General features: G+C 39.4%; 13 protein-coding genes across 13 annotated transcripts; 10 read left to right on the forward strand and 3 right to left on the reverse strand. All coding sequences in view use genetic code 12, as the record gives it.

The window, feature by feature from the left end:
- Positions 1-230, forward strand: KGF57_002012 (uncharacterized protein; the record flags this gene model as incomplete). The annotated part of the gene is made up of 1 exon (XM_051751280.1): positions 1-230. A coding segment is annotated over one exon (230 nt), but the record flags the coding sequence as incomplete, so codon positions are not given.
- A 408-nt stretch (positions 231-638) lies between these two features.
- On the forward strand, positions 639-1,985 carry KGF57_002013 (uncharacterized protein; the record flags this gene model as incomplete). The annotated part of the gene is made up of 1 exon (XM_051751281.1): positions 639-1,985. One exon carries the CDS (start codon positions 639-641, stop codon positions 1,983-1,985), a length of 1,347 nt encoding a protein of 448 aa, XP_051609454.1.
- Positions 1,986-2,170: 185 nt separating this feature from the next.
- Positions 2,171-4,808, forward strand: RFC1 (replication factor C subunit 1; the record flags this gene model as incomplete). The annotated part of the gene is made up of 2 exons (XM_051751282.1): positions 2,171-2,221; positions 2,280-4,808. 2 exons carry the CDS (start codon positions 2,171-2,173, stop codon positions 4,806-4,808), a joined length of 2,580 nt encoding a protein of 859 aa, XP_051609455.1.
- A 481-nt stretch (positions 4,809-5,289) lies between these two features.
- Positions 5,290-6,696, forward strand: MKK2 (mitogen-activated protein kinase kinase; the record flags this gene model as incomplete). Its single annotated transcript, XM_051751283.1, has 1 exon — positions 5,290-6,696. One exon carries the CDS (start codon positions 5,290-5,292, stop codon positions 6,694-6,696), a length of 1,407 nt encoding a protein of 468 aa, XP_051609456.1.
- A 378-nt stretch (positions 6,697-7,074) lies between these two features.
- KGF57_002016 (uncharacterized protein) lies at positions 7,075-7,407 on the forward strand (the record flags this gene model as incomplete). The annotated part of the gene is made up of 1 exon (XM_051751284.1): positions 7,075-7,407. The coding sequence occupies one exon, from the start codon at positions 7,075-7,077 to the stop codon at positions 7,405-7,407; it is 333 nt and encodes a 110-aa protein (XP_051609457.1).
- Positions 7,408-7,488: 81 nt separating this feature from the next.
- Positions 7,489-10,372, reverse strand: KGF57_002017 (SPO7; the record flags this gene model as incomplete). Its single annotated transcript, XM_051751285.1, has 2 exons — positions 7,489-8,698; positions 8,919-10,372. 2 exons carry the CDS (start codon positions 10,370-10,372, stop codon positions 7,489-7,491), a joined length of 2,664 nt encoding a protein of 887 aa, XP_051609458.1.
- Positions 10,373-10,721: 349 nt separating this feature from the next.
- GWT1 (glucosaminyl-phosphotidylinositol O-acyltransferase) lies at positions 10,722-12,155 on the forward strand (the record flags this gene model as incomplete). Its single annotated transcript, XM_051751287.1, has 1 exon — positions 10,722-12,155. The coding sequence occupies one exon, from the start codon at positions 10,722-10,724 to the stop codon at positions 12,153-12,155; it is 1,434 nt and encodes a 477-aa protein (XP_051609459.1).
- A 409-nt stretch (positions 12,156-12,564) lies between these two features.
- KGF57_002019 (oxysterol-binding protein) lies at positions 12,565-15,808 on the forward strand (the record flags this gene model as incomplete). Its single annotated transcript, XM_051751288.1, has 2 exons — positions 12,565-13,840; positions 14,283-15,808. The coding sequence occupies 2 exons, from the start codon at positions 12,565-12,567 to the stop codon at positions 15,806-15,808; spliced, it is 2,802 nt and encodes a 933-aa protein (XP_051609460.1).
- A 386-nt stretch (positions 15,809-16,194) lies between these two features.
- Positions 16,195-16,856, reverse strand: KGF57_002020 (60S ribosomal protein eL33; the record flags this gene model as incomplete). Its single annotated transcript, XM_051751289.1, has 2 exons — positions 16,195-16,499; positions 16,838-16,856. 2 exons carry the CDS (start codon positions 16,854-16,856, stop codon positions 16,195-16,197), a joined length of 324 nt encoding a protein of 107 aa, XP_051609461.1.
- A 1,204-nt stretch (positions 16,857-18,060) lies between these two features.
- On the forward strand, positions 18,061-19,449 carry RXT3 (Rxt3p; the record flags this gene model as incomplete). The annotated part of the gene is made up of 1 exon (XM_051751290.1): positions 18,061-19,449. One exon carries the CDS (start codon positions 18,061-18,063, stop codon positions 19,447-19,449), a length of 1,389 nt encoding a protein of 462 aa, XP_051609462.1.
- Positions 19,450-20,413: 964 nt separating this feature from the next.
- KGF57_002022 (uncharacterized protein) lies at positions 20,414-21,844 on the forward strand (the record flags this gene model as incomplete). The annotated part of the gene is made up of 1 exon (XM_051751291.1): positions 20,414-21,844. One exon carries the CDS (start codon positions 20,414-20,416, stop codon positions 21,842-21,844), a length of 1,431 nt encoding a protein of 476 aa, XP_051609463.1.
- A 171-nt stretch (positions 21,845-22,015) lies between these two features.
- KGF57_002023 (uncharacterized protein) lies at positions 22,016-22,672 on the reverse strand (the record flags this gene model as incomplete). The annotated part of the gene is made up of 1 exon (XM_051751292.1): positions 22,016-22,672. One exon carries the CDS (start codon positions 22,670-22,672, stop codon positions 22,016-22,018), a length of 657 nt encoding a protein of 218 aa, XP_051609464.1.
- Positions 22,673-23,635: 963 nt separating this feature from the next.
- Positions 23,636-24,400, forward strand: KGF57_002024 (60S ribosomal protein eL31; the record flags this gene model as incomplete). The annotated part of the gene is made up of 2 exons (XM_051751293.1): positions 23,636-23,689; positions 24,116-24,400. The coding sequence occupies 2 exons, from the start codon at positions 23,636-23,638 to the stop codon at positions 24,398-24,400; spliced, it is 339 nt and encodes a 112-aa protein (XP_051609465.1).
- Between the last annotated feature and the right edge of the window lie 694 nt (positions 24,401-25,094).

Below are 25,094 nucleotides of genomic sequence, written 5' to 3' on the forward strand. Positions count from 1 at the left end.
GTCCACAGACGTTCATTGCGAATCAAGCTCCAGTGTATGCGGGTGCCAAAATAGCCATTGTGATTTGCTCTAGTGTTTCCCTTGGTTGTTTGATAGCCATTTACTTTTCGTATTTTTGGGACAACAAGAGACGTGATGCATTACTCCCGGTCGACATGAGCCATATCGAGCAGTATGAATTTGCCGATCTCACAGATAAGGAGAATCCAAACTTCAGATATGCTCTTTGAGGTAGTTTAGAAGTATGTATAACATTTTATATCAAAGTTATCTATTACACGGAAAGAGTCGAAAGTTAACATCGTGAACAGCCAAAGCAAAGCAATTTTTCTATCTCAAGTTGTGGCGGAAGTAAGACACGCTCTTTTGTTGTAACTGTTGTTTCATTCAACTATATCTTAGCATCGAAAGATTGAAATTGTGTGCAAAAGAGAGAACGACACGGCGGTGAAAACAGAAAAAAAAAAAAAAAAACAAAAAAAACAAAAAAAAACAGAAAGTTACTCTGTCGTGGATCGGAAAAGCTTCTTGCCTGGTACATCAATCAAGAGAAAAAGGCCAATATTGAATACTTTTTCAGTCAGCAAATCTGCATTGACCTACACTGACCCGTATCTTGAATAGCTGATGCACATAAAATGGGAAAGAACAAGAAGAAAAGTAAAAAGAACGATGACACAGAAGACGACACCAAACGACAACCTTCTGTCGATGATACTCAACCATCCGAAAAAGAGCTAACCACGGTATTGGAAAATTCTAAATCTTCACAAGAAGCGATTGAGTCAAATGGAGGAGCAACAATTGAGCCACAATCGAATGAGGGTGACGACAAACTGATATTGGAAAAGTTGCAACAAGTTGAGAAGGAACGGGATGATATAAAACGCTCCTATGACAATCTAGTCAGCAGATTATCCTCATTCAAAAGTGTATTTGCCAGCATGAAGAAGGCCGAGGTTGAACTCGAAGAGAAAACTGACCTAGTGGAGAAGCTAAATGAGGAGAATGAGAAACTAAAAACTGAAAACGATAAATTAAAGAGCTCTCTCGAGGAAGAAGCTTCCAACAAAGTGGACGCCCAATTGTATTCGGAGCTACAGGAGCAAAATACCGGTCTCAACAACGAATGTGAGAAATTGAGCGATACTTTAACCAAAACTAGACGGGAATATACCTCAACAATTGAAGAGTTGCAAGATGAAAAGTACGGCTTGGAGAATGAAAATTCAAAATTGTCCAAGCTAGTGCACGAGTTGAAACAAGAATTGAATGAAATTTCAGCATCTCGAAATGAGTCTGACCAGGAAAAGAAAGCTTTGGCCGACTCAATCAATGATTTGAAAGAGCGCCTCGAAACCAAAGAAGCTGAAGTGAATAACTTCAACACGAAAATAGATGAATTGAACAAACTTATATCTACAAAGAGCTCCAAGTTTGAAGAGGAAAAGTTGTCCTTGCTAACGAACATTACTACATTGGACAAACAATTGGAAGCAAAGGACAACAACATCAAAACACTACAAGCCGAGGCGGAAAGCATGAAGCAAAAACTTATAGAATCTGAGCTGAAAGCTGCAGAGATTTTAGAATTGAAAAAAGAAGTCAACAACAAACAACTCCTTATAGGCAAGCTACGTCACGAAGCAGTAATATTGAACGAACACTTGACCAAGGCATTAACAATGATGAAACAGAAAGGCGAAGGATCAAATAAAACGGTGGATGCGGAGTTGCTATCAAATGTGATTATCAGCTTTTTGCAATTCCCTAGAGGAGATTCAAAGAAATTCGAGGCATTAAATCTAATCAGTGCATTGTTAGAATGGGACGATCTGCAAAAGATTGCAGCTGGTTTGCAACATGTACCAAATGCAAAAGGGGGTAAAAATAAAATAGATTCAAATGGGAATGAACTTTCAGCAAGGCAAAGCTTCGTATCTTTGTGGACTGAGTTTTTGGAAAAGGAATCTAGTGGTAAGTAGTAGAATATTGTGCATACATAGTTAAAAAAAAAAAAAAAATAACAGAAAAAGGATAATAGAAATTAGTGTACGCGAAGTGAAGCGGTGCCAGATAATTCCGTAATAGTTGAAAATTATTTCTTCTCTTTATACGCGTTGCTCCTTAATCGAGAAGCTAATTGATCCCACCCCCCCTTTCCTACATAATGGTCAATATTCACGACTTCTTCAAGAACCAACAGGGGAAGGCTGGAACTGTATGGTGAAACTTTTATGAATCTAAGTCAATTGGTTACTAACGTAATGTATGTTTAGAAACGTAAAGCAGAGGAGACGAAGTCACCAAATGCGAAAAAGTCCAAGGCAACGGCATCAACAACAAAGAAAAATCCAGAGGTGATTGAAATAGACGACGACTTTGAATTTGATGATGACGATGATGATGATGTCATTGAGATTGAAGCTCCGAAAAAGGCAAGCCCCAAAAAGAAGCAACCTCAAGCATCACCCAAGAAACCCCACCCACCTCCGCCAAAGCATTCAACGACTCAACCAGGAACTAATTCGAGCAAGAAACCCACTGGAGGTGAATCCATCGACGACGTGCTTGCGAAGATTCCCAATGCGGACTTACCGGAGGTGAATGATGGCGACAAACCAAATTTCTTTGCTCTTAAAGCTCAGCAAAACGTGACTTCCACAACACTGGTGGACTTACCTGCTGCCCAAACCAATTGTCTAACAGGATTGACAATTGTGTTTACAGGTCAAATGCCCTCCTTGGATCGAAATACTGCTGAGCTGACTGCTCAGCAATACGGTGCAAAAGTCACCAAGTCGATATCGAAAAAGACAAGCTTGGTTGTGATTGGAGCTGATGCTGGTCCTTCAAAAGTGAAAAAGATTAAAGAATTCAAAATCAAAGCGATAGATGAGGATGGGTTTATTCAATTATTGGCAAGTATGCCAGCCGATGGTGGTAGTGGTGAAGCAGCTTTAAAAGCCAAGGAAAAGAGGGAACAAGAAGAGAGAAAGATTGTAGAAGAAGCAGAAAAAGCCGAGAGGCAGGAAAGAGAAGAGGAAGAGAGAAGAGCCAAAAGGGCAGCTCAAGCTACATCAAGTCAAAAAGCCTCCAATGGACCTTTACAGCTGCCGCCAGCAACACAAGATGTTCCAGCCAAGGATAAGTTATGGACAGACAAACATGCACCAAAAGATTTCAACCAACTATGCGGAAATAAAGGACAAGTACAGAGATTGCGCAACTGGTTGGAGCATTGGTTTGAAAATAAGGCCAAGAATTTTCCCGGAGGTCCAGAAAACCCCGGATCTTTTAGAGCCGCGTTAATTAGCGGTCCTCCAGGGATAGGTAAAACCACGGCTGCTCATATGGTGGCAAACTCTTTGGGCTTTGATGTGTTGGAAAAAAACGCATCCGATGTTCGTTCCAAATCCTTGTTGAATGCAAATATCAAATCGGTGTTGAACAATACTTCAGTTATCGGGTTTTTCAAACATCGTGATGATGAGGAGCAAAATGCAAACAACAAGAAGCTATGCTTGATTATGGATGAGGTTGATGGTATGTCTAGCGGAGATCATGGTGGAGCCGGGGCCTTGTCGCAATTTTGTCGAATCACAAACATGCCGATGATTTTGATTTGTAATGATAAGTCATTGCCAAAAATGAGAACTTTTGATAGAGTGACGTACGACTTGCCATTCCGCAGGCCAACAGAAAATGAAGTCAAGAGTAGATTGATGACTATTGCTTTACGTGAAGGGATCAAGTTGGATCCTAGTATTATTGGTCAGTTGGTTCAGGCGACATCCAATGATATCCGGCAAATGATAAACTTGCTTTCCACTGTGTCAAAAACACAAAAACTCATTGGTGCAAACAACGTCAAGGAGATCCAGGCAAGTTGGAAAAAGCAAATTATATTGAAACCTTTTGATATTGCTGGTAGGTTATTGTCATCTGGACTTTGGTCAGGCCCTAATCAAAATTTGAATGAGAAACTTGATTTGTATTTCAATGATATTGATTTTGCTCCTTTGATGATACAGGAAAATTATCTAAACACAAAACCAAGACTTTCAGGGTCACATATCAAGCATGTGGCACAAGCTGCTGATGACATAAGTTTGTCTGATTCTATTAATTCCTTAATTAGATCCAGTGAGCAGCAATGGAGCTTGTTGCCCTTCCATGGGTTAATGTCCACGGTGAAACCGTCGTTTGAAGTAGCGGGCCAAGTCACAGGCAGGTTAAATTTCAGTGCTTGGTTGGGACAAAATTCAAAGCAGATGAAGTATCAGAGAATGCTACAAGAATTGCAATACCACACCCGAGTCAAGACTTCAACCACGAAACAAGAGTTGCGATTGGATTACTTGAACCCATTATGGGTCAAATTGAACATTCCGATCAAGCAACAAGGAGAGGCGGGTATAGACCAGACGATCGAGACTATGGACGCGTACTACTTGACGAAGGAGGACTATGATAATATCAGCGATATGCTCAACAAACCTATCGACTTGGACAAGAAAGACAAGGCTGCTTTCACTCGTAAATACAACAATGCTATTCATCCAACGGTTATTTACAAGACGGGAAATTCGTTTGGAGCTGGCGCTAAAAGAGCAGCCCCGGCAAAAGTTGATTATGAAGATGTGGTGGACGATGATATGGAGGATGTAGAAGACGACAACGAAGGGGAGGACAGCGATAAGATTGATACCAAGAAGGACAAATTGATTAAACAAGTTGCCGTTGGAAAAGGTGGGGTTGCTAAAAGATCGGCCAAGGGTCCTGCTAGAAAGAAGCAGAAAAAGTAGAGGAGTAAATACCCCGTACAGCTAAGATGACATTTTGCAACTGTAGTAAAGCATTTTACTGTGCTATTTTGTCTCTCTCTCTCTCTCTCTCTCTCTCTCTCTCTCTCCACACACATACACAGAGTACACGTCTCTAAAAAAGGGTTTTGGTCGCGCGCGCGTGTCAAGAATTCCATTCTTTGTTTGTAAATCTCAAACTTTCCTTTTCATTTGGTTTAGGGGTAACAAAAGAAAAAAAAAACAGAAAAAGAACGACAGATTTCGTTTCCCATCAGCATCCTAACCGAAAAGAATTGAACTCACACAGATATACTAGATATTGTGGCTTATTTAAACTGAGGCAATCCTCATTTTAAACAGCATACTTTCAATCAACTAATTCCCTAATTACACCTTGACCGGTTGCAAGAGAGATTTACATCAATTCTATTTCTAGATTTTACACTTGTGCGCAACCACAGCTTAACCAAGGCATCGTATCATGACAGATGTTCCCTTGTTTAAAGTACCCAACACCAGAAGACAAAATGATCGGAGGCTACCCACATTGGCTATTCCACCCCCACAAAACAATGCTAAACCAATGCTACAATTGAATGCAGGAGAGTCTCAAGACTATAATGGTGATGGGAAGTTTAGTCAATTGAATATTGGTGGTGATTCACATTCAAATTTACCACCACAGTTACCGCCACGGCCCAGGAGCCTGCAAACGGTGACGACAACATTCAACATGACCCCTTCCTCATCTAATTTGTCATCAACTCCAAATACCGCAGATTCGTCACTGTCGTCAGACTCTCAGAAATTGAGAAGAAAACCACCACCGCCAGTGTCTACCAGTACGACGCAACATGGCAACGACGATAAAAGGCGACTTCGCAAGACGCTGAATGATACTGCAGAACCACAATCAGGAGAACAACCCGAGTCCAACATTGATAAGTACTTGCAGAACAAACATTACCTTGAACAACTAACATCCCATGAGTGGCATCTTTTTGCCAACAACGATCTCATCGAAGAGGTGGGTAAATTGGGAGAGGGAAATGGGGGATCAGTTGCCAAATGCCGCATCCGCAAGCTACACAACTCACAAGTGTTTGCACTAAAGATGATAATTGCAGACTCCAACCCTGATGTCCAAAAACAGATATTTCGGGAGTTGGATGTTGCTAAAAAGTGTCAACACCCAAATATCGTAAACTACTATGGCACTTTTCTTTTGGAGAAACAATCAATGATTGGTATTGCTATGGAGTATATGGATGGTCATTCCCTAGATGCAATATACAAGGAAGTTGCCAAGCGCGATCAAACCAACCGTATCAGCGAGAAAGTCTTGGGTAAAGTTGCCAATTCAGTATTATCCGGATTGGACTATTTACACCTGAAAAACATTATACACAGAGATATAAAGCCCTCAAATGTTTTACTAGATTCCAAGGGAAATGTCAAACTATGTGATTTTGGAGTTAGTGGCGAGGCAGTCAATTCATTTGCATCCACTTTTGTAGGTACACAATACTATATGGCCCCAGAGCGTATCATGGGTAAAAGTTACTCAATATCGAGCGACATTTGGTCGCTAGGCATGTCGATGTTGGAAGTTGCAAATGGGAAATTTCCAATCGATGTTTCCTTAGGACCAATCGAGGTAGTTGAAATGGTCCTGAGGAGTGAGTTGTCGTTGAAAGATAGTGTGACTGATAGTATTTTCTGGACACCCGAATTCAAGCGGTTTGTTGCCAGGTGCTTGATTAAGGATCCACTGAAGAGACCGATACCGAGACAACTTTTGGCCCAAGATGAATGGTGCTTGGCACAACTGAGAGAAAAAGTGAAAATGGATAAGTTTGTTAAAGTTGTTTGGAAATTAAATGAATAGAGAGATATATTAATAGAGATTGTAATTATTACGCTAGAGAATGAGTCTGGTAGAAGCGGATGGTGTGTGTGTGTGTGTGTTTTACATTTTGCATCTAAAAATGGTCGTGCAGGAGGTACAAGTTCAACTAGTGATTTTTCTTTTTTTCTTTTTTTTTTTTTTCTGTGCAAACCAATCAGAATCTCACTGAAGATAATTTCTTCGCAAAATTGACAGAGGTCCAAGTCAAGGTATTAAAGTTTTACAGTAATCAACAGGGAACCACCCCCTCCCCGCCCCATCACATCATATCATAGCCACCACACAGTGAGTTATTCACACATACATATTTAATTACACCATTACAATCCCCCCAAAACCTACACCACACAATACATAATGCCTGTACCATTCGAGGGTTTGATACCATATGCTATCATGACAGCATTCTTTGGCTTGGCCGGTCACGGTGTTCAATATATCAGATACTGGGACAACGGATGGAAGAACGATCGTTATTTTTTGGATCAATGGGACCACAAGATGATGCAGAGAGATTTCTACCTAACAGGAACTCATCGAGGTCAAACGAGTGAGGCTATAGCTCCAGAGAGTTTCAAGACGATTGAACTGATTGAACAAAGATACTACACACCATACAGAAACCAATTCTTTAGTTTGAGAGACAGGTTGTTCAGAGGATACGTGTTTGGAGACTGGAACTTTTCATAGACCTTTAGGTGGAGTGAAAGCAAAGTACGATTTGTGTAGACTTAGGAAATGAACATGTATTTGAATGAATGAGGAAATAAGCTATTTAAAATCTTTATAAGTCCATTTTTCAGTGACTTTTTTGGCGTATTTTCTCTTTTTATGAACAGGAACCCGACTCTCAATCTTTCCTGTTGATTGCAAATTCAACATTTGGTCATAAAATAAATTTCCTTCAGGTTTCAAGTTTTTCAAATTGCTTGTTAATTCGTCAGATAATTTCAACTCCAATGGTGTTTCAATAGGGGTATGTTTGTGCAACTTGTTCCTCTTTAGACTTCTTGGTTTCTCAGAAGGTTTGGCTCTTGATGTGGCCTCGGCTTCTTCCTCTTGTTGCTTCTGTAGAATTTCGTCCAAATTAGAAAGATCTTTCAACTGCTTTTTCAAGTCCTTGATTTCTTGCTCCAACTTGACTCTTTCCTTGTGTTTGGCTTGTTTGTTCCTCTTTGTCTTTGTTTTGATCTTGATTTTGGTTGGCTTATTTATAGACAAGGAATAGTCCTTTTCATCCCCATCTTTGGTATCAAGGTCATTGGCCTCTTCTTCATTTTCATCATCGCTATCGTCAGACAACATGTTATCATTCAAAGTAACCATGAGCTCTTGAATCTTTTGCCTGTAATCTTCCATGGACTGCCTAGTCAACTCTCGCTTGTATTCAATACCATATTCTTGGTCAACCAATTCTTTCCATGACTCCAACGAAGGGTTGTACGACTTTCCTGCATGCACCAGTTTCTCTGTCAAGTCATTCTTTGTGATCTGTATAGGTTTCAAACGCAAGGTGGATGGCACTACCGTTGCCTTGGTGACTTCAGCTGTTGATGTGCCATATTCGGGAATTTTTGGTTTCTGTTTACTCGAACTATCGTCATCCCAGATATCTTCACTGTCACCATTCACCAATCCATCTTGCTCTATTCTTGCCATGGTTATGCTTTCGTTTTTGTATTTTCCACCACGCAACCTTAACAACCTCAACATTTCTGTCTTCTTCACTCCTTGGACTGTGTCCGACTTCTTTGCACGATTATTGACCAATGCAGGAACTTTGGATTTATTGGTTAATATTTCACGAGTCTTGAGCTTTTTGGGCGCTTTGGTCTCCTTCAAACGCACATTGGGTGTTTCATCGATTACAAAATCATCTTGTGGTGACGGTCCCTTAATGATCTCCTCGTCTCTTGCCTCTTGAAGTTTTGATTCTAAGTCTCCTATGTCCACGTTCTTTCTCCATGCTTTCTTTCCCTTTCTAGAAGGCTGTTTCCGTGTTTTGACTGGCTCACTCATTAGTAAATTCAGAAACGGTCTCTGTATCCAACGTGATTAAGAATAATTTGGTACCAAAAAAAAAAAAAAATAAAAAAATAGTAAGAGATGAGTTTTGCTTTTGTCTGGTGACACAAAAAATACACATGAATATATACAACATCTCATTTTACCACCAAAAAGAGCCCCTTTACTTTGTAGACGAGTCTAGCTTGAGTAGATTTTCTTCACTCAATTTCGAAGGTGCCAATGGTTGTGGTGTTGACATTGTCCTCTTGCGCCTCTTCAATTGCTGTTTCTTTTCTAATTTGGCCCCGTTTATAAAAGCCAATAAGTTATTTCTTCTTCTTACGCCTTCATTGATCCAAAATTCACTTCGATAAATCTCCCAACCTTCTCTAATGTCAACATTGAACACTCTTGCATTCAACAACAACTTAACGTCGGTAACGCCTATACGTGGTTGACATTGCGATTGACAAATGACGAGAAACACTTCAATCTTTGAATCTTTATTCTGTACGGAATTAGGTGAGATCTTGTGGAGCACTTCCAAAGCAAAATTCACTACGAGAAGTGACAACTCACGTATCAAATCAGTTACTTTATCTGAAAGGGGCGTTTTGATCTTCACCAATCTAACATTCAACTGCCGCAAACCCTTGTTTGTTGATGACAAAAATTTCCGTGGGAGAACAATTGTCTTTTGATATTCTCCTGACAAATGGTACAACAACAATGTAATCACTGTCGATATTAGCAAAAACTTTAGTACTAACCTTGTTGTACCCGTTGAAGAGACAGCAGCATCCAAAATGAACAAATGATGGGCCAATCCAGCAATAATCGAGCACAATATCGCCAAAAAAGTCAAGTACTTCCTTCTCATCGCTCTTTGTTGTATGACCTGCTCTCTCAAACTTTCCTCCAAAATCAACATGTTTCTGAAAATTTTACCAGATGGTGGCATTGAAGTGTACCCAGTTCCGGACTTCTCCAATGATCTATGTGACCTCTCGCTAGGTTCCTTGGATTTCCTTCGTATTTTTCCCCGCAGTTTGCTTGGTCGCTTACTTGGAGTGTCATCGGGACTCGCCGAAAGGGTCCTTCGTAATGGAGATGACGTTCGCGATGATAACGACCCCCGCTTGCTCCTAGGTGTATCTTCAACAGCAAAAGAAGGCTTCAAGTTTGCAATCGGATTGAGATCTCCGCCTGAAGCGCCCTCATTTTGGGAATCACTTTTGTTAATATCAAGAACATTTATCTCCTCCTCATCCACTTCTTCATCCTCGTCCGAACTATGACTTCGAGCCAATTTCTTCAATTGACTTCGGATATCACGTCCTGCTCTGGACTCTTCATTTTGTAAGTCTAACGAACTTTGAGACGCAATATCGTCAGAGTCAGAATATACCACGAAATCATTGTATTCGCTGGAAGGTGTGTTGTGTAAATGTGAGAGTGTCAAGCGTGGGGACTTTGGATGTTCGGGAAAAGACGTGGCACTTGTATTCGATGAGCCTGGATCCTCATCGCCGTTACCCAAAGAGCTTGAACTTGACTGATTATGCACAACTTCTGAGCTACTGTGTTCCTCAGACGGACTGGTTGTAGTTGAATAGTTGTCCTTCGTTTTATTTTCGTGTTGTACCATATCAGTGGGTGGTGTTGTTCTATACCACAAATGTACTTCAAATGAATGTAATAATGCCTTTGAAAGACCCTCGATATCTCGTCTGATGTCTATTCCTGAACTATTAGCGGTAGATATGTTCAATGTACTCTCTGATATCCTTAATGCCAAAACTTTTTCTCCTTTATGGTTTTCCTTCTTTTTGGTGTTTTTTTTTTGTTTTTTTGTTCTTTTTTGTTTTTTTTTGACCGACTTGGTAACAAACTTCAAAGAATAACAAACTAAACTTCCCCTCAGTGGTGTGGCACTTTGCTGACGCTAAAAGATATATCAATTGCATATCAGTTAGACTTGGGAGGCTACTCCAGAAATGTCGTCATTGAAACAAATGAAGGAGAGTTTTGTGTCTGATTTGACCGGGGGATCCATTGAAGAGATTTACCTCGTAACATCAGTGGCATTGACTTCATATCTATCCTACAAATTCATCAAGGATTCAATTGTCCAATTGCCCTTGGCTTATGACTATGCGATTAATGTGCTAACTATTCTTGCATCAATTACTATCTACAGCAGTAATACAGTCTTTCTACAATATTCAATATTCATCCCGTCCTTGCTTGTGTACTTGCTTAACCACTACACAACGGAGAAGAAGAAAGTGCATCACCGACAACAGGACAAAGAAAACGATCCACTTTTGACCCGAAAGCAATTTCTTACCGCTTATAGGTCACATATGTTAATCATTACCAATTTAGCTATATTGGCTGTGGATTTCAAAATTTTCCCAAGACGATTTGCAAAAGTTGAAACATGGGGTACATCAATGATGGACTTAGGAGTTGGGTCCTTTGTATTTTCAATGGGGTTGGTGAATTCGAGACAGTTGATTAAAGCGAACACGTCTTACACTTTCAGCTTGAAGACGTATTTGAGATTAATACAACAAAGCACAATAAAAACGCTTCCTTTATTAGTATTGGGCCTTGCCAGGTTTATCAGCGTTAAGCTGCTTGACTATCAGGAACATGTTACTGAGTATGGTATTCACTGGAACTTTTTCATTACATTAGGTTTGTTACCAGTTTTGTTGGGAGTCTTGGACCCACTACTTAACATCTTACCACGAGTGGTGGTTGCATTTACCTTTCTCATGTTGAATGAAGTTATATTGCAAAGAACCAACGTGCTCGAGATTATTTTGTCCAGCGAGAACAGAATGGTTAACTTCATAACTATGAACAAGGAAGGGATCTACTCCTTTTTGGGGTACTTTACAATATTCATATTTGGCCAATCCTTTGGATCATTTGTTTTAACAGAATACCCAACGAAGAACAACTTGATCTCCATAAGTAGAACCAAAGCATCACGCAAAGGTTCCAATCTAATTACAGTGTCCACTACACAGGGGTTACTCATAGCCACGGTGTTTTATCAAGGCTTGTTCACCATCGTGAACAGCTCCAATAATATCACAAGCATTTCAAGAAGGATAGCTGATGCATCTTACGTTTTGTGGGTAGTGTCCTACAATGCGGCCTTCTTGTTGGGATACGATCTAATTGACAAAATTCTACCGGAACAATCTGGATTTGCCTCAGAGTTGTTGGAGGCAGTCAACAATAACGGGTTACTAGCATTTTTGTTGGGCAATCTTTTGACCGGATTGATTAATATGCTGATCAATACGTTGGAGGTATCAAACACAACTGCATTTTTGATCTTGGTTGGTTATAGTGTTGTATGGATTGCAACTGTAATCATTTTGAATCGCAAGCACATCTATATCAAATTATAGCGTCCAATCTGCCAGAACAATTGTCAGTGTGGATAAAAAAAAAAAAATAACATAGACTCATTAAGACCATGTATATACTCTCACACTACATACTTTCCACTAACTACCAAACTGCAACTTTACCAACAGAACTTTCTCTTGTCCTTAAATCAGTAAGCCTCGTATAGATCTCCCAGCGACAGCGGAGTAAAAAAGGCCATAGAAAAAATCCGACAAAAAAAAAAAATAAAAAAAATAAAAAAAAGGAACGAAAAGTAAAGAATGAGGTAATCAAAGACTAGAAGCAAATACCGCTATTATTAGTACTTCCTTGATAGCAAACAACGGTCAAACACACACCAGTGGTTTTTTTTTTTTTTACTGTCTGAACCTCAGAGAACACATAACATACAATACCCCACTTTTGACCATGGCTTCCGACGCTAGACCAGACACACCAGGCTCAGTATCATCATCATCAACCGCAGCCTCAGCTTCAGCCTCAAGCTCTCATTCATGGACGTCGTTTCTCAAATCAATTGCATCTTTCAATGGTGACTTATCCTCATTAACTGCACCTCCATTTATCTTATCACCTACTTCGCTTGTGGAGTATTCGCAATATTGGGCCGAGCATCCCGATTTGTTTGTTGCACCAAATAAGTTGACCGTTCCGGAAGATTCAGAACCAGCAATAGTTGATGCAATGAATTTGAAAAGGGCTATCGCGGTCACTAGATGGTTTATTTCTACATTGAAGTCCCAATACTGTTCAAGAAATGAGAGTATGGGAAGTGAGAAGAAGCCATTGAATCCATTCTTGGGGGAAGTTTTTGTTGGGAAGTGGGAGAATGAAGAATTGGGCGAGACCACCTTGTTGAGTGAACAAGTTAGTCATCATCCTCCAGTAACCGCCTACGCCATCGAGAATGCCAAAAACAATGTCATGTTACAAGGATACAATGGTATCACGTCCAAGATTTCCGCAACGTCAATAAACATTAAACAATATGGACACGCTCTTTTGGATTTCAATGACTTGAAAGAAAGCTACTTGATCACTTTGCCGCCCTTGCATATTGAAGGATTGATCACAGCTGCCCCATTTGTCGAGTTGGAAGGAACTTCCTACATACAAGCTTCCAACGGCTACTTCACAGTCATAGAATACAGTGGAAGAGGTTGGGTATCTGGTAAAAAGAACACATTCAAGGCAAGAATATACCGTGACTCATTTTCCAGCTCTTCAAAGGAAAATGCTTTGGTTACGATCCAAGGACAATGGTCTGGAAAGTCCTACATTGACAAGGGATCTTCAACACCAACATCAAAGACTGGTGAGTTGTTTTATGATGCAGATGCATTGAAGGCGGTCCACTTGACAGTCAAACCAATTGAGGAACAAAAGGAGTTTGAGTCGAGAAGAGCTTGGGAGAAAGTAGCTGACGCAATTCGGAAGCTGGATTACAATTTGATTGCTGAGGAAAAATCCAAGATTGAAAATGAGCAAAGAGAATTGAGAAGGAAGGAGAAGGAGACAGGCACTACATGGCAAACAAGATGGTTTGATTTAGTTGATTACAAAAACCAATCAGAAGATACAAACTTGTCTCCGCCAGACGATTTCATCAACTTGACCAACCAAGCCAATTTGTCAATCTACAATGCTCCTCTGGGTTCATTGAAGAAATCAAAATACGACCACGGTGATTCAAAACACTGGAGATTTGTTCCCGAAAAATTCAAAAGGGACGACATAAAGATCTAGAATGGTTGTAAACGTTGTTTCGTTTAGTTAATTTGTGAATGGATGTAGACTTGATTTTGAAAAGAGCTTTGTGGGTATTGTTGTAGTAAAGTCCGATCGACTTACGTAATCTCGGCTTTATAACCTTTTTTTGTGCGAGACGGAAAAGGCGAAAATCAGTCCATCCTGCAACATCGAATGATTAACGACAGGCGAATACAGGAGCGTCCCCCCCCCTTTAGTATGCCCATTCAATTGATTATATATAAAGGATAGCTGTCGACCACGAACTTTTCCAACTTTCTATTCACACCACGTTCTTAAAGATCCCATCTAGTTCCCGACCTCACCCCCCATCCACTTTCACATCAAAGTGTTTTACTTCAAGCGATACGCACTAGTCGCTCTTGCCATAGTACTGTTATACATTCAGTTTTCCCCAGTATTGCGATCAGTAGTAGCTAAATTTTTCCCCACCATGAGTTCTTCTTCTAGGAGCACCATTGTTGTTGGCTCAGGACTCGCGGGTTTGACTACTACCTTGCAACTCATTTCGCAAAATCACAGAGTCACATTACTTGAAAAAACGGGGAAATTGGGTGGTAATTCGATCAAGGCATCCTCAGGAATCAATGGGGTACCTACTCAATACCAAAAGAACGACGACACAGTAGAAGTGTTTAAACAAGATACTCTCAGCTCAGGTAAAGGATTATGCAATCCCATATTGGTCGACGAATTAACTTCACGTTCAAGCGATGCAATTGAATGGTTGACTCAGGATTTGCAAATTGATCTTTCACTGGTTACTCAATTAGGTGGGCATTCATTTGCCAGGACGCACAAAGGATCAGGGGCGTTGCCACCGGGGTTTGCTATAGTTCTGACGTTGATTAAGCGCATTGAACAAATTCAAGCAGACAAGCCAGAGGCGTTGGCGGTATTGAAAAATAGCAAATTGGTGAAGATATTGGTAAACAATAATCAAGTTGAAGGTGTGCAGTATCAAGGCGACAACACCAATGAGGTGAAAACTGAATATGCAGATAATGTGGTGTTGGCCACTGGTGGATTTTCTGCAGATGCAAAGGATTTACAAACGTCATTGCTTAAGCAATATCGACCTGACTTGCTCAAGTTCCCATCGTCTAATGGCGAACAAACAACTGGCGATGGCCAAAAAGTTGCCTTGCGGGATGTCGATGCGCATTTAATTCAAATGGATCAGATTCAAGTTCACCCTACTGGATTTATCAAGTTGGACAATGTGAATTCACATTGGAAGTTTCTTTGCGGAGAGCTCATGCGTGGCATTGGTGGTATTTTGTTAACTCCAAGTGGAAAGAGATTTGTCAATGAATTGGCCACGAGAGATGTTGTTACTAATGCTGTTTTAAAGAATTGCCAAGTGAAGCAAGAAAACGAAGTGGGATTACCTGTTGGATCGTACGTTTCTGTACTTGTTATTAGTGGCGAAGATTATCCCAAAGCGGCAAGCCATATAGATTTCTACGCTTCGCAAAAATTGTTGCAAAAAGGAGATGTTGACGATTTGTTGAAGTTGTTGCAAAGAATAAATCCTTCCAACGACAAATTAACAACTACAGAGTTGGAAAACACCTTCCAGGAGTATAATCATGCTGTCAAATCCAAGAACGATCCCTTGGGTAGAACCGTGTTTGGCAACGCAATATCTCTGGAATTTTACTTTGGATTAACAACACCAGTTTTACATTTTGCCATGGGTGGTATTGAGATCGACTCAAATGCTCATGTTGTCAATTCACAAGGTCAAGCAGTTCCAAACTTGTATGCCGTAGGTGAGGTTAGTGCTGGTGTCCACGGTGCAAACAGACTTGGCGGAAGCTCTTTATTGGAATGCGTGGTGTTTGGAAAGATAGTCAGTCTGCAGATCTTGAACAAGTAGGGAATGCCCCTCTACACACAACGAGAGTGAGTACAAAACAAAGCAATACGCAAAGTAAAGCCTGCATAATCAACGATTGCTAATAGTATACATAAAAAAATGCTTGTTTTCTTTTATATTAACAAGTTATTAACTATAAAGTTACACACTTATTCCCTCTCCCCCTCTCCAATTTCTTATATCCCAAATAAAACTAAAGTGTACTTTTTGTATTATATTCGACACCCAGTCCATTCGGTTATAATATGTGAAAAATTTACGGGTTTTGCTTTTGATTTTGAGACCCATTTCATTGTGATTGAGTTATTGTATATGTTCATAATGCTTCGTATTCTACCTCAGACAATCTGGCGTTTATCTAATTTTTAATCTGCTTAAATAATAGCTTAGATGTTTGATGGGTACAACATGATTCTAACTGAAGCACCGAAAGTCTTTGGTGGCAAGTTCTTTTTGAAGTTAGCTCTGACTAAACCGTTGTTACCATGGGTTCTGGCAATCTTTCCCCAGATAACTCTGATCTTAGAACCTCTGATTTCCTTTTGAGCTCTGTAGACGTAGGCAATTCTTTTACCCAAGTAGAATTTGGCATCTTGAGGAGAACCAACACCTTCAATTTGAATCAATGAAACCTTTGGGTTGGTAACGTTCTTGGATCTTTGGTAGGAGATGTGTTTTCCTTTAACGTATACTAGAAAAAAAGAATGTTAGTATTTGGTGCTTTGAAGTACTGTACGAAGCAGGTACTCGTAGGTAGTGATTCGCGATACACGTGTTTGGACTGCGGAAAACTTGACTTGAAACGAATGGTACATTTGCAGGTTTCCTTTCATACTCTTTTAAAAGGTACGTCTTTCTTGCGACCTGTAGCCATTGTAGGTGCTTGCAAATGTTCACAACTCTTCCATTGAATTAATTCAGTTGGACGAAACAACAAGTTATCACAATTATCCAAAATGATCATCATCACTCCCCGCGTAGCTCGTGCCATCGCATAAGTCTATCTCGACTTCGTTTTGAAAAACATACATCTGTGTGATTCAGCCATTGTTGATGTAACTATAGGTTGAGGTTTTGATGAACTCTGGATGACTGAAAATTTGAAGACACAAGTTTTTTTTTTCTCTTTCTCTTACTCACACACACACACACACACTATCGTGTAAAGTGTATTATGTAATGAGTGCGCACTACGTTATGTAATTACAAGTCACATACTTTACTGATGTGAGAGTATATTTATTTCTTTCTGCTGTAGAAAACGCGACTGCACACAAGAAAGAGGAATATGCGATAGCCCTATTGTGACACACGTGACAAACCCTTGACAAGACTGAAAACTACAGAAACATGAAGCAAGAGAGTTTAAGATGACCCATTGAGGTCTGGGCAATCCATGAGAAGCATTTACACTGCAAGTTTGGTGTAGTGAGAAAATATTCGACACATCAGTTCAATTGAACTGTAGATCTTATGGGATTTAGCTGTCCCATTATCTGAATCCTTGATTGCAAGAGTGTTTCCATGATTGCAATCGACCTGTTTACTAAACAGGCTGTACTAAGTAACTCCAACCACGTATCGCTTTTGTTGGACTCTTGGGGAGACTGTGAAACAGAAGCTGAATGAGTTTTGGCTCTCAGCGTTTTGGCAGATCAATTGCGAAGCAGGTTATTGTGAGGCGACTATTCACAACAAAAAGACTTGGGCAAGGCAACGTGCAGACAGCCTATTCAGTCTACTCTTTACCGCTGCACAACATTGCACGACCCTTTTTTTTTTGACAAGAAGCCCTCAAGTCTCTTTGAATTGCTTCGCTATCAAAGTTATCTATATATATATATATCAATTCCTCGCAAAATCTTTTCTTGATTGACTTTATGCATTGCATGGCATACACAAAAAAAGAAATGTCAGACGAGAGGAGTAATCATAATTTATTTTTGGAATAGTAAGTCATCGCGAAATCCATGTCATTCGAAAGTTTGCTTTACTCCACACACACACCACGAACACCAGTGAATCCACGTCATTAGAATTCACAAAACTTTTCAATTGAAGAAAAATACGTATATCAGTACGGCACTGACTGAATTACATCATCTCATTGAACCTCATATCCGAAATCAAGGGGAATCGAAATCTCATCGGGCACTGTGTCTGTGACATAATAACACCGGAAACAGACTCGGAGAAGCTCAATTGAACTACATCACACATTCTAGCACCTCACAAATTTTACAGTTACAAACATGCTGACTCAACCGAGTACCCAACAAACGTTTCCAACACCTGCCCACGAAGTCATTGGGGGCCAAAATCATTCCCCATCATCGCAATTGCAAAATCAACCTGAAATGCGTTCTTCACCACACCATCATCACCATCATCATCACGCACATCCAAGTCAGAATCAACATCATCACCATCACCACCACCACCATCATCATCATCATCCCGATCTCCAACATAAAGCAATTGAGAATTCCAGTCACCACCACCACCACCACCACCATCATCATGTGATTGAAGAACCAAATGAAAAGCAGCAACAGCAACAGCAGCAGCAGCAGCAGCAGGAACCACCACAACAACAAAAAGTAAATTCGAATGATGAGGCTTCTTCTACAAAGGGTGACCTCAGTCTTAAAACTATTCTAACGGCACCATCCAAGCGAAAAAAGCCACATTTGGACATTGAACCGATTGAGTCATTAATTGCCGAATTTTTCCCTGAGCGACGTTTTATTGGTTCGATTGTTTATAATCCTACAACCACATGGGAAACACTTCAAACACGCTCACTTTATGGACTAAAACCGTCTCTTATTATTCGTTTTGATGAGATCAAGAGGGCCTATAAGCAACAAGTTAAAATTAGCAATTTACCTCCACGATACATTCCGGTTATACCTCCATTACCACAAGAATACATCAATACTGTACTTGAAATAAAAATTCCTTTTCGACATATTGTCAAGTTTAAACAAGATTATGGGAATGAGATTGTTAGCAGGGAACTTTGGGGTGGAGCGAGTGGAGTCTATACGGATGATTCTGATATATTGCAGGTATTGTTGCATATGGGACTTTTCAATGGGTCGATTGATTTGAGTGTTTGGAACAAAAAGTGGACAAAGGGAGATATCTTAAAGCCTATAAATGCATCAAATCAAGTTGTGAAGAATGGAGGAAAAGGAGTAGAGGAGGGTAAAATTGAACCAGCTAATAATGGAAATGGAAATGAAAAAGAGTTGGAACAAGTCAATACGGATGTCAAAATTAACAAAGCTACTGCTTCTTCTCCACAATCGATTGGCCAAGATGTGTTTGGAGATTTATCAGTTCAAGTCTTGCTTCTCCCTTCACTACCATCATACCATGGATTTTTCGCCAATGGAATAAATTCGCGATCATGGAACTTGACTCAGTCTACTAATTATCGACATTCAGGATTGAGTTATGTTGTGTATAATGTTGAATGGGAACAAAGAGGGTCATATTTACAAGACAAGACTCTCTTGCGGGCAGCTGAGTTGGAAGTTGAATTAGATTATGAACTGAATAGTGATTTAGTGAGGGAGAAAGGAGGGTGGAAGTTTGATTATGACACGTATAATAGAATCAAAAGTGGGTGGTAGTACTGAAAAGGTGAAGTGAGATAATCACACACACACACACACACACACACACCCGGGAATAAAAGTAAGTTAACGGGATATCTTTTGCAGTGAAAATAAATGTTTCAGTTCGTGTTGTTTAATAATGAGAAATTAATGTAAGGCTATGAGAGATATTGTACATCAATAAAGTAGGAAATTCTGTCAAAAAAAAAAGGGTGAAGTTTTGTGTGTCTTTTGCAGCAGAGCGAATGCACGTGACCACTTTTCGTATATTTATGTAACAGGTAAATGGTATTGTGATGTTAAACTATAAAGATTGCGGAGAACCATTTCTTCTTACGATTACTAACCCACTTGTTTTTATTGCTTTATTCAGTTAACAAAGCAGTCGTTATTGTCATTTACATCAAAGTATCATTGTAGTTTTGGTCTAGCTTACTGAGTTACAACTACTGTATATATAACAAATGTAAACTGCATAAGGCGGGATCCTCATGGTTTGAATTTCTTTTTTTTTTTTGTCTTTTTTCTTTTTTCTTTTTTTTATTTGTCCTTGTCTCTTCCCTTCCCGAAAACATTCCTCAACCGCCCTTTTTTTCGGATTACATTACTCTACTGCACAGACGGTAAATTAATTAATTAATTACAAATCACCTTTATATACATACTTTTGCATAGCATATCTCATCTCCACCTTTTAGAACAACAAAAACTATTATATAGTAATCAGCAATAAACTCTCTTCTTTGACTCAGCAATTTTCCCATATTTTCTGAAGTCATTTTAATTTTCCCAGCTTTTTTGCTATTTCTGCTTAATAAAAAAAAGAACTTCTTCTTTTTGGTAACAAAAAAACAAAAAAAAAAAAGAACAGAGCTTACGGGATTTAGACTTTTGCCAATATTACTAGACACTGCCATTGCTATCACCATCACCACCACCACCACTTCCTCCACCACCACCTCTTCCTTCCTACAAAGTCATGAGTAGTGAGTGCCAAAGCATAACTGATACCCCTAGATCTAAACTATCTACATTCGCCAAACTCAGAAAATCGCAGTCTACCCCTAAATTACGTGCAAGACAAGGTGGAGAAGGGAGAAGTTTAAAGCCCAGCAGTCATTATTATCAGCCCACAGTTACTTCCTACACCACAATCAACACCCCTGCATCAAACACTCCATCGCCCACAACATCCACAATAAACACAACGCCGGCATCTATCTTACCATCAACTAGAGCCACTACACCCGTGTCCAGAACCAAAGTTGTCAACTCAAAATCCGCAAGAGACTCCACTACTACTGCAACTACCAAAACAAAGTCAAAAGCCACTCCTTCAACTTCATCAGCCACGACATCTTCACCGGGTTTTTTTAAGAGAATATCGCACGAGTGGCACTCTTTTATCCATCGGTTGAAATCAATATCTGAGGATGCATTTATAGTAGATAATTTAATTGATGGTTTATTTGTTGATGATGAGTCCGACGAGCATATGTCATTTGATAAATTGGTTCGAGCATCAAAAGGGTACAATACAACAGAAGAAAATTTTTTACGAGACTACAAGAAATACAAGAGTTTAGATAAGATGTATGAACATTATAATGGTGGTGGTGGCGACACTGCTCATGTTAACAACAGTAGCCAGTCTCAGACCAATGATGATGATAATAATAATAATAATAGCCACCACTCATTTGTCACGCATAATAGTCAAGTGTTGAATAATCAGGATGTGGGATCTTCTACGACTGTTGTTTCTGATCAAGCTAGTTTCAATATTCGCACAACTTTACAAGATGTTATACGACATCACCAGGCACGGTTTCAAAATATAGATGAAGTTTCGTTAGAAGAAGAAGAAGAAGAAGCAGAGGAAGAGGAAGAGGAAGAGGAAGAGGAAGAGGAAGAGGAAGAGGCTTTGGATAGCATTACAGCAACTGGATCTTCCACAAATACTCATGATATACCACAATACAATGATATCGACTTTACAATACTACGCAGGGAATTTGAGAGTATGCTAGCATCAACATCAAAAGGACTTAACGATTCAGCTAAAGTGAACAGTCAACCTACTTCACAACTACCATCACTACCACTGCTACCATTACTACCACCACTACCACATCAACAACAGCAACAGGTCACAGGGGATATCAACGTGGGCACAGTACTATGGAACTATCGTCGTCGCAAATGGCTATATTGTCCAGACATTACAAAACCTGCTTCACGACTTGAACAAACTTCGATTGCCCATATTCCCAGGGAATCATACTACAAGGTTTATTCTTCACTAGTCAATGAAAACAGAGCATTGAAAAGGGATAAACATATCAACTTGAGTGATTTGATCAAGATTGTTCATGTGGGATGGGTTGAAGAGAAAAAGTGGGAGCCATAGAATCAGGATAGGGAGGGACTACCTACAAGGATACAAGTTTGGTATTTCTACTTTGGCTCTTTTCTAATTTAAAAACAGCGATCGTTGTAAGTATTTGGGTAATAATTCATTTTTTATTCGGTTTGTGACAAGAACAATAGGTTTATCATAATTTTCTTCTGCCTTTCTTCTTCAATTTCGTTCATTGATTAATTTCAATGTATGTTCCAATATTCTCAAATCCTGATCAATCAACTCGCATCTTCTTTGTAAACTTAGTTTGGCAACGTTATTCCTCTTATTTATTTCACCAGACGGTAGCCTAGATTTGCGATTTCTTGTTGCAAGTTCGGCAACATTACTCAGTTGACCGTGCAAAGGTGTATTATTTTCATCTAGATTTTTGTCATCAACACCTACAACCCCCCAATCATCGTGATTAACATGGACAACTTGATTCATTGCCTCTAGTTTCTGCACACATCCCTGACTCAATTTCTCAACTTTCCGTTTGGCCTTCATCATGTGGTAGTAATTGTAACTTATTTCATCATTCAATTGATGGTCGATATTTTTGTTCAATTCATGTATCGTGGTGATCTTATCTAGTAAATTGCTCTTGGTGGTTAATGGGTCAGCATTGGAGTTGGACGATATGAGACGAGATGTAATTGAATGGAGTTGTTTGATGTATGTGGCTGATTGTTTTAGGTCTTGTTGTTGCGTTTGTTTGGCTTGATGGAGGATATTTGTGTGTGGTGGTGGTGGTGGTTGCTGTGGTTGCTGTGGTTGCTGTGGTTGCTTCTGTGGTGGTGCAGGTGTCACGTGTCTTGAATTCGATGGTGACATTGAGGGATACGGTTGGTGGTTATGACCACAGGAGTTCGGATGTGATCTCCGTGCTTTCCTTTTTCAATTTTGATCTCGGTTAATTTTTGCGCGGAGAGGGAAGCTAAATGGGAGTTGATAAAACGGAGGGAATAGTACGGCAAACAAAATGAAAATGGCACGTATTCATAGGAGAAAAAGTGGAGTGCAGTATAAGGTGAGGGGAGGAGAGGGGAGAAGAGGGGGATAGAAAGAGTATGTTTTGGAGGAATCGCAGTGCATTGTAAGACTAAAGTTGAGCACTGAGTTGAATGGTAACATAGCCTAAATAATTCCTCCCAATTTGCAACCAAATTAACCCTAAAAATATTGAGCACCCTAAATTCTTGAGGGAATCCAAATGCAAAAAAAAAATATTACTTATAGCTTCTTGTAGAGTAGGGGAGGTGTAAGAATATACAATAATAAGTGACTAATCCATTGAACTTGTTTGTGCTTGCTTAAAGCATAAATGCCAGTTGTCCCTAATCAACAACTGCACATTATAGGCTTTGCAATAACGGCAGCAAATAGAGTATAAATTCATCTGTTATGCCCTCGAAAACCCAATATTCTATCTTGAACTTGCTTGTTACAAGGAAGTACTCTTAAGCATATCTGATGTTTACTCAATTGTAGTGACTATGAATTTAGGGCTTAGACCTAATTTACATGCTGCGTATTAGGTAAGCGGGACAAATATGTCTATATGCAGTGCTAGTACATTCTTTATAATTTTTGTGTAGTTTTTTTTTTTTTTCCCATATACTAACTAGAGAGAGAACCCGAGACAATAGTTTACATATGTTAACTATTACAGTAAAGTAAAATACAGTGAGCGAGAGACAGCGATTGAGACCTCTGCCTGAAAAAAAAAAAAAAAATTTTAGAGATCTTAGTAGGAACAGCCTAGTACAACCCACAACCAATCTACATCAATCCACAATGGCTTTACAAGACGTCGTCACCAGGGAATACACCATTAACTTGCACAAGAGAGTATGTTTTTAATTACCCTTTCCCTCTTGCCCCTATTTTAGCGGTTCTGAAGGGAGATGATATATGGGAATAGAAAATGAAACGAAGTGACCTGCATTTCAAGTGTCCTTGCCGTTGGAGAATGAAAGACTGGACTTTATCATACTACTAAGAACTATTGGATACAATTACTGGACTCATTTGGAAACCCAGACTATTATGATTGGGACGTTTCATGATGGTATAAACTTACATGAAGTTCATAGAAGGGACAGATTGAGCCCTGCAATCGTTCTGAACTGAAGGTAGAACCAGCATTTCACCATCTCCTTCAAGACAGACTTAGGTCCACTATCCATGGCATTCACATTTTTCTCGTTCCAGTATTATCTCACCTCATATAATTGATGAATTTGTTTTTTTTTACTAACAGTTGTCATTTTCTAGTTGCACGGTGTTCATTTCAAAAAGAGAGCTCCAAAAGCTGTCAAGGAAATCAGAAAATTCGCCACTTTGCACATGGGAACTACTGATGTCAGATTAGACCCAAAATTGAATGTCGCTTTGTGGAAAAGAGGTGTCCAAGGTGTTGAACACAGAGTAAGATTGAGAATCTCAAGAAAGAGAAATGATGAAGAAAACTCCAAGGAAAAGTTGTTTGCTTATGTTGAACCAGTAATTGTTCCATCTACCAAAGGTTTACAAACTGTTGTTGTTGAAGACGAAGAATAAGTGTGCTATTGAGTCAAAGATAGATTTTTTTTAACTTGAAATTGAGGCAATGCATTTTGAACAGGTTGTGAAGAAAGGACAGGAATAGGGTTACTAGTTTTGTATAATAACATAAAATCAAACGCATATAATAGGAACCTCCTGAATGTGATTTGTAAGTTGTAAAGGTTTGAAGAGAAGTACAGACTTGGTCCAGACGAAGATTGTTCCTCAGTTCGTAAAGTTTGGAAGAGAACTTTGTCGATAATTCATACTACTGCTCTACAATATTCACTTCAAACAGCACTTAGCGTCTATTTCAGATACTGAACATATATCTAAATAAACCTATTGAAAGAAAAACGGTTAGTAAAATTGAACCATTATCAAGCAAGGTATCACACACCTTTCAATTTGATGCACATAGAAATATAGAACTCAAGCTCTAAGTAAATATATCAGTGTAACTATGACTATAATATACCATATCATTGCCAAAGCGGTCTCAAATCCCATCAAAACGATGGAAAACGATTTCTCGGAGACCAGATTAAAGCAGCTCTTAATTGGTATGAATTGAAATGAAAAAAAAAGTTATCATCATTTTAAAGCTTTGAGTCTGATTTCAATGAGGAAGGGTGGGAAGGGAGAAACACATTTGTTTTCAATTGAATGTAAATTAGAACATACTGTTTGTTGATTGATTCTGTTTGTA

Source organism: Candida theae (genome assembly GCF_024610275.1).
Source record: "Candida theae strain CBS 12239 chromosome Unknown scaffold57, whole genome shotgun sequence".
Lineage (NCBI taxonomy): Eukaryota > Fungi > Ascomycota > Pichiomycetes > Serinales > Debaryomycetaceae > Lodderomyces > Lodderomyces theae.